The 8323-nt window shown below is 31.7% G+C and overlaps 2 protein-coding genes across 3 annotated transcripts; both read left to right on the top strand.

Annotated features, from left to right (window-relative positions):
• The first annotated feature begins 2774 nt into the window (after positions 1-2774).
• Positions 2775-4950, top strand: LOC137816343 (elongation factor 1-delta-like). Its single transcript, XM_068619441.1, has 8 exons — positions 2775-2919; positions 3182-3290; positions 3373-3489; positions 3694-3781; positions 3899-4025; positions 4135-4248; positions 4475-4636; positions 4760-4950. Coding segments are annotated over exons 2-8 (696 nt in total). The 5' UTR covers positions 2775-2919; positions 3182-3204; the 3' UTR covers positions 4762-4950.
• A 1197-nt stretch (positions 4951-6147) lies between these two features.
• LOC137816346 (L10-interacting MYB domain-containing protein-like) lies at positions 6148-8323 on the top strand. 2 transcript variants are annotated; one of them, XM_068619445.1, is made up of 3 exons: positions 6148-6412; positions 7094-7429; positions 7504-8323. In XM_068619445.1, the coding sequence occupies exons 2-3, from the start codon at positions 7100-7102 to the stop codon at positions 8086-8088; spliced, it is 915 nt and encodes a 304-aa protein (XP_068475546.1). In that variant the 5' UTR covers positions 6148-6412; positions 7094-7099; the 3' UTR covers positions 8089-8323. The 2 variants fall into 2 exon arrangements, with proteins under 2 accessions (XP_068475546.1, XP_068475547.1); XM_068619446.1 differs by lacking the exon at positions 6148-6412 and adding an exon at positions 6472-6696.

Genomic DNA, 8323 nt, shown 5'->3' with positions numbered 1-8323 from the left:
TTATCACTGTTTATAGATTTTACCAAAAAAAAAAATGCTTATAGATTTTGTGACCTAATAAAATTAGTTTAAGTGGTATAATCTACTAGGTTCGCACATGTTTTTTAAATGGTATGTTCATATTGAATCGTACAACACTCGTAAGACATATATCAGTAAAGTGTTAAAACACAAGAAATATTTATTGGATTTCTGGTAATTTTAACACAATTTTAAAATTAAAAAATACATTAATTTTCTAAATTTAAATTTATTATATAAATTTTTATTATAATTATAAAAATAAAAAACAAATATTTTTTAACTAATAATAAAACATATTTCTATGTACTTAAAAACAGTTTAATATGATTGAATATATTATAACATGCCATGCCATGACGAGATTGGTTAAAATCACATAAATAAAAAACCATATCATTTAGACTAATTTCTTTTATTAATAATAAATAAAATAAATAAATAAAAGTATCTAAGGAATATCTTATTTTTCATAAAAAAAAAATCAACGTCTTTTAAATAAGGTATCAAAGGATAATCTAACTCATAAGTTTATACTAAAATTAAACCAGATCACAAAACATACACAAAAGTTACTAAACATATTTTTATACACAAAAGTTCCTAAATATATTTTCAATCCATTGACTATAGCAAGTACAAATTGAAGGACCAAACATTCAATTTTTGAAAATGCCAATAGTTGTAAGAATTATGAAGAGTCCACATTTGATTTCTTTAAATTAAGGTTTTTTTTATGTAAGAGATGTTAATTAAAACATAATGGAAATTAAAGTGAAAAGCACAATTTCTTTCATTTTCCCTTTTAATTTGACAAAGTCCAACAGCATGATTAATAAGTTGGATCAGCATTAATTATTTAATTTGTAATTTGCAACAATTAGCAATGGGTTGTTGTTAGTGCTTTCAATTAAAAGATTGGTATGGAAAAGGCAACGATGGTGACTCATTGAAATGAAAGAAAAATTTATTTGCAATGCTTACATGATGAACTTCCATATTCGAAACTCTAGATAAAATTAGTAGGAATTATCTTATAATTATTTTTTCATTAAGACGTGTATTTATATATATATATATATATATATATATTATTAAATGTTATAATTTTTAATCGATGTGAAATCTGTAACATAATTCCTCTTTTTATCGAGATTGTTAACTCATGTATAAAACTATACATTTATGGATGGTTTGATAGTTGAGTGATTGGATAAATCTAACAAAATTCATTATGATAAACTCTAAAAAAATCTGATACCATATTAAATAGTGATCTTTAAATTTAACTAAACCTTATAATAAAATTTACATTTATTTTTATATTATGATATTATGAGCTGTTGTTATCTCTAGTTTCGAAATTAAGTCACTTTCACCATCACATTTTTATTTCTTTTTCGTCTTTAATTTAAATTATTCAAATATAAAGTGACATATAGCCACCTTTTTTATATCATTCCAATAAACTCATTTTGGTTTATTGAACCCATTTGATTGATCATATGAACTCAGTTAACAAGAAAAAAAAAAGAGAGAAAGATACTAGAATATACATTGTGGAAGAATTTACTAGAGTATGCTACGAATACTGATTAGGAGTTGTTGAGATTGTGACTGAAAATATAGTATTAATTAGCAAAGTAACTTATTTAGATGCAACAAAGTCAATGAATAAATGGTTATGGTTGGTATTTTATTTTGTTTGAAAATTAATCTTAAGGAGAGTAATAATTGAAGAAAACATGTGATGGTGACTTTATTGAATGAAGAAATGAAGAAGATGGCAAGTGTGAAAAACAAAAAGGAAAAAGGACAAAGTGAGTGACAATTGACAGGTTCTTCTGATTCTGATCTTACTCATACAATACATTTTTCTTAATTACTTTCACAAAACTTTCTAATTTATTTATCATTAGCTATAATAGGGACAATTACATTTCTATGTACCATGTTTTTCAAAGTCGCAGCCATTCATTTGGTGTATTCGATTTTGACATGGCAATTTAATTTAGACGAATAAACAAACTTAACTAATGACATAAACACTCTCTTTTTTTCAAATATTATTTAATAACTATTTGAAGGTTGTACTTCATGGGTTGAGTTGGGATAAACGGTTGTTCATATATATTTATTTTAAAACACTGATATTTGTAGTTAGAGATATCAATGTCGTATCAATGTAAATAAAGAGATTCTTAATAATTAGAGATAATGTTTATTATGAACATACACTAATAAAAAGTTAAGTAAAAGAAATTAGTGTGAGGATTTTTAAGTATACATAAGAAAGTATCGAACGACAAATCACACAATAAAGTAATCTCAAAGCTTGTTTTCAAATTCGTAATTAACTTTTAGATTACATAATTCAAAAGCTTTTTTTTAGATGCGTGATTAGTTTTCGGATTATGTAATTTAGAAGTATTTTTTAGCTTCCAGATTACATAATCCTGAAGCTTTTTTCAAATGTGTGTCTAGATTACATAATCTGAAAGCTACTCTATGGGGTGACACAAGAAGGTTAAAAAAGTATTTTCACATTGTGTATGGGGTGACAGAAGAACCTATGGAGGTGCAAGAAGAAACAGTCCACACACAGCCACCTCATAATGCCACACCTAATTATTTGAGTATCTAAATCTATGGGGTGCAGAATGCAATTGCCCAAAACTTCATTTCCAAACCCAAACCCATGCCACATATTCTAAGTAAACTTAGTAAAACTTAGGTGAGAATAGCAAAGCCCATTGAATGGGTAGTAACACAGTTTGATGATGGCCCATATCCAGATTGCAAATTGGGGTAGGGTTTTAGTTTGAAGCAAATAGAAAGTGACACACTCACAATCTCTGTCTCTGCTTTCTGCTGCCTTCCTTTGCCTTTCTCGCACTGGTAAGAAACCTCTTCTCTTTCGATACATGATTTCTTCCTCTGCAATTTCTGTTCCCAAAACCTATGCTAATTTCACCACTTTCCCTCTTAATTCCCAAATTCTCTTCGTACAATTACAATTCTGGGGGTTTAATCCCTTTTTAGTTCACTTCGCAGTTCAAACATTCTATTAATGGATTTCAATCCAACATCTCATTTTTCTTGCCCTTTTTTTGACATTCGTATTGCTGCTGTTGCAATTCATGTTATGCAAATTTTCCAGAAGAATTATCATACATAGCAAACATGGCAGTCACATTCTACGACCTTAGCTCTGCCTCTGGGTTGAAGAAGCTTGACGAGTACCTTCTCCCACGCAGTTACATCACCGGGTATGGCTTTTATCCATCTTCATTTGTATTTTTGTTATTATCTTTGTTTTTTATGTATTGTCCCATTTTGCGTGCTCTTTAGGTACCAAGCTTCAAAGGATGATCTCACTGTCTATGCAGCTTTGCCAACTGCTCCATCAGCTGAGTATGTGAATGTGTCCAGGTGGTACAAGCACATTGATGCTTTGTTGAGAATCTCGTAAGTTCGCTGAATTACACTCCAATTATATGTATAATACTTTATATGGATCTGATTATATTTGACCTATTTGAACACGGAGATACGTACTCTAAAATATGTATAATACTGAATTACACTCTAATTATATGTATAATACTGGACATGGATATGATTATATTTGAGTGACCTGATTATATTTTTATGCCAATTTTGTGTCCACAGTGGTGTTTCTGGTGAGGGTTCCGGTGTCACTGTTGAGGGATCTCTTGTTGCTGAGCCTGTTGCTACTCCCCCAGCTGCTGATACTAAGGCAAGTGTCTTTCCAGTGATAGATATTTCGACTGTGGTTTTGGTTTCATGTAATTTTTGCATTGTGTGGCTTAACAGGAATGGGTTATTGACCTTTGAGTGTAAATTGTTTTTTCAGGCTGCTGCTGCTGTGGATGACGACGACGATGATGATGTGGATTTGTTTGGTGAAGAGACAGAGGAAGAGAAGAAGGCAGCTGAGGAAAGGGCAGCTGCAGTGAAGGCATCTGGAAAAAAGAAAGAGTGTAAGTTTCACATTTGTCATTTACCTGTTATCTTTGAACTTTATTCTGCTCTCTCCCCTGATTATAGCACTTGGTTTGGTGTTGATTTTTTGCTGATTCCATTTTTCAGCTGGGAAATCATCTGTTCTGTTGGATGTGAAACCATGGGACGATGAAACCGACATGAAGAAGCTCGAGGAAGCAGTGAGATCTGTTACCATGGAAGGGTTGCTTTGGGGTGCATGTATGTCATTTTTTATTTATATATATTTTGGGTTTGGTTATTGATATTCGTACCTGTTTTGAACTTTTTTAATTTTGATCCACTTCCCAAATTAGTTGAATGATAAGATTCACTTTTCTGCATTTGTTAGTGTTATATATGCTGTTCTCTAGTCTTTGATTTAGAGAAAAGTGGTACTTTCTGCCCCTCTTTTGTGGTTCTGATATCAATTTTTTTCGTGTCTTAGCCAAACTTGTTCCCGTTGGGTACGGCATCAAGAAACTGCAAATTATGCTTACTATCGTGGATGACCTAGTTTCTGTCGACGATCTTATTGAGGAACGTCTCACAGTTGAGCCCGTCAATGAATATGTCCAGAGTTGTGACATTGCAGCCTTCAATAAAATTTGTAAGTATTTTTTAGATGAGTTTTTTATCCCTATTCCCAAGTGGTTTTGTATTTCGTGATAAGATGCATATTGTATATGGTTTCACTGCTTGTTCTAATGCTATTTCACAACCTTTGTTACAGAATCTACAATCGTGGGACTTGGAGATCATGGCAACCAGAGGAATTGTGATATTTAGAAACTATGTTCTAGGGCTCATGTTTGTTTCCAGAAGCCTGTTTGTTACTCTGTTTTTGTTATACATTGGTCTATTTGTGTGATGCCATCGGATTATTTGGAGAGTAATCATTTTAGGCTTTAAGCCTTTGATTTATGTTGTGTTCTTTAAAAGCCTTTGATTCATGTTGTGTTCTTTAAAAAGCCTTTGATTCAATGGTGATCCTGAGCAGCTTCCTTTTAAGTTAAACCCTGTAAAGTATGAACAAACAACAAATGAAGATTCAATATCAGTGATACAGGAAAAATAATCTTCAATGGCACATTAATGAAAAAGGTGTTCATGGTTTAATCCAAATATCAGATAAATTAGAAACTTTATCTCAAAGTGTTTTGCAAGTGCATTAGCCAACATCTCCTGATATATTTCTGACCCTGCAAAAAATGGCAATTGAGAGAAACAGTGAGTTGAAAAGAAAGGAAATCAGATCCTAATTTTTTCATTATGTTTTTGACACAATATTCAAAGTAAATGTTAATCATTATAACTAAGTTATGAGTTTTGCTCTTAGTTTGAAATAACTTTTAATCATTAACAAAATTGTTTTGTTAAAAAAAGAAGAAGACATAAACACACATATATATCATTATATAAAATTACAAAGTAATCTATAAATTTAATTGTGTATAATAATGGTTTTTTAAAAAAAAATTAATGTACGTTTATTAAAACATGTAAGATATTCTCATTAAATAATATACTTTTTTTAAATTTATACTTTATATGTGTATATATATATATCATTACTTAAATTCAGTTTAAATTTAAATTGATTAATATCAAATTAAAATAATCTTATTTTAGATAAACTAAAATTTTAGACTGTTAAATTTTAACCAATATTAATTTATCTTTGATTTTAAAAATTTGAGTTTCAACACAAATATATCACCCAAAAAATGTGTTTTGATTCGAATAATTATTATTAAGTTTTCTTCATTTTATTAATATTGTCATATATATTATCAATAATTATTTATCATTAATATTTTCATAATTTAGAAATTAAATAATGAAAATATTGAAAATTTAACATTAGATTGTTGAAACAGAACACACAAAAATTCAACCATAACATTAAACATAATATGAAAAAATGCAAGTTTAAATTATTTAAATATAAAGTATTAGCTTTAGTGTCGTTTTCGTCGATTTGAAATTAAAAAGACTACATTACTCTGTTTCTAAAAATAAGTCAAACTTAATTGAAAACGTTAAAATATAATTAAACTGATATTGAAATAATACGATTTAGATTATTAATAACACATCGAGCAGAAAATCATTCAAAAAAACGCTCATTCTCTTCTAAATCCCAAATTAATTCTCTTTCTGTCTTTTTTTTTCTTTTTCCTTTTTTCTCTTAGCACTGTTTCCTTTTACCGACACCTCTCGCCGACAACGTAACGGTTCGCGGTGGCCGTTCCCGGCGGCGCCGCCGATCTCTTCCATCCTCTGCCGTCAGATTCATATCTACTCCTCTCCTTTCGTATTCACACTATCCTTTCCTTTTTCTCTTTCCCTTTCGCTTTCTCCACCGCAACACACTCAACTCTAGGTATTTCTTTTTCATTTTCATTTCCATTTCAAATGTTAGTTTTGTTTTTTATTTGCGAGGTGTGAAACGAATCTGATCAAATCAGAGGCTTTTAGTGCATTAGACGGTTCTGTTACCTCTGCTGGTGTTGTGGAGTTTGATCTTCGACGCTGATCTTTAATTTACTTCGCATTGCTTCGACCTAGTTCTTTGATTCAGCGGTTTTTGCCTCTACATTTTATGTGTTGTGTATTGAGATGATAATGAACACTATCTACGTACAGCAACTCTAGATTATTGTTGTTGTAAGAACACTGCGCTTGCTATTGTTTAAGTTTGGAAAGAAAACCAAAATCGTTGTTATTATGAGTGTGTTAATGGAAGATTTTCGGCTTTGAATTGTACAATGTTTTGAAATACAGGAATTGTTATGGCAATGCAATCGTTGTTATTCAGTTTCATTTGCTTTAATGTTGTTATGTGATGCTGTTTGGAGTGACCTTTTTTCTTCAATGCCTCTTTTGTCATGATGGATAATGTGGTAGTCTTGTAAAATTGAAATTGTTGATATGTGACTTTGGTTTGAGTGATAAGTTTAAGCTTCAAAGTCAAGAGGCTCTTTTACTTTTTCTTAAATTTTAGTGGGATCAGTGCAGGAGGGGCTTTAATGAGGATGTTATTGAATTATAATCATTTGTGCAGGCGTGGATGGAACTTGAAGCCAGCAATCATCCCAAGCAAGAACGATCAAGGACAAGATGGACAGCATCCCTTGACAAGATATTTGCAGACTTGGTTGTCAAGCAGATTCAACTGGGAAATAGACCAAACAATGTTTTTGACAAGAAAACATGGAATCACATTCGTGATGAGTTTAATACGCAAACAGATCTTAATTTCAATAACAATCAACTGAGGAAGCATCTAGATGTTCTTCGGACCCGCTTCTACAATTTGAAATCCGCTTATGATCAGAATAATGATTTTGTAATGGATGATTCCTGTTGCATTGGCTTTGAGCAGTGGGATGATATAGGGGTAAGTTCCTTTCATTATAGCCATCTTTTCCTTTGTTTATTCTTAACCTGAATAGTGCTATTTTTGGTATGCAGGCACAGCCCAGGCACGAAACAGTTAAAGGGAAAGATTGTCCAATATACGAGCAACTGTGCACAATCTTCATAGATTCAGCAGCTGATGGGAAATACGCCCAGTCTAGTCATTATGAAGAACTGGACAAATCTTTTGGAACTGATGCATCTGGCTTTACACCACGTCTAGAAGCTAAGGTCTCACATTATGAAAACCCATCAACATCTAAATCTATTCCTGGGAATATCTCAACTTCTGAGAAGGTCACCAAGAATTCTCTAGATAGGAAACGGAAACGGTCGTACGAGACACAAACTACTAGTCTGGATCAAGACACCTGCAATGCTATGGCAGAAGCCTTGTTAGATATGGTTGCTGTTTCAAGGTTAAGGGCAGTAGTTTCAAGTGTAAGTGATGACAAGTTTTCCATAACAAACTGCATTAAGGCTCTAGATGAGATAGAAGACATTGATCAGCAGCTCTACTTTTCTGCCCTGGATCTCTTTGAGAACCCTAGCTTAAGGGAGACATTCATTTCTCTAAAAAGTGTCAAGATAAGATTGGCATGGTTACAAGGAAAGTGCAGTAAAAGTCCCTTACATTAGTAGATTTAAGACATCAGCATAGATTTCATAGTCACAACACAAATGCTCAGTTTATACCCTCCATTTTGTTTGACTGTAAGTAATGCCATTCCTAGTTTCAACTTTTTCAACTTGCCGTAGTTGTTTATACACATGCTTTTTCAACTGGATTTGATAGTTACTTCTTCGAATATGACTTTTATGCACCTTCTGATCCTGTTGACTAATGTAAACTAGTGTATGTTGAAAATGCGCA

This window comes from Phaseolus vulgaris, chromosome 1 (assembly GCF_000499845.2).
Source record: "Phaseolus vulgaris cultivar G19833 chromosome 1, P. vulgaris v2.0, whole genome shotgun sequence".
NCBI classification, from domain to species: domain Eukaryota; kingdom Viridiplantae; phylum Streptophyta; class Magnoliopsida; order Fabales; family Fabaceae; genus Phaseolus; species Phaseolus vulgaris.
This window is presented reverse-complemented; position numbering and strand designations above follow the sequence as displayed.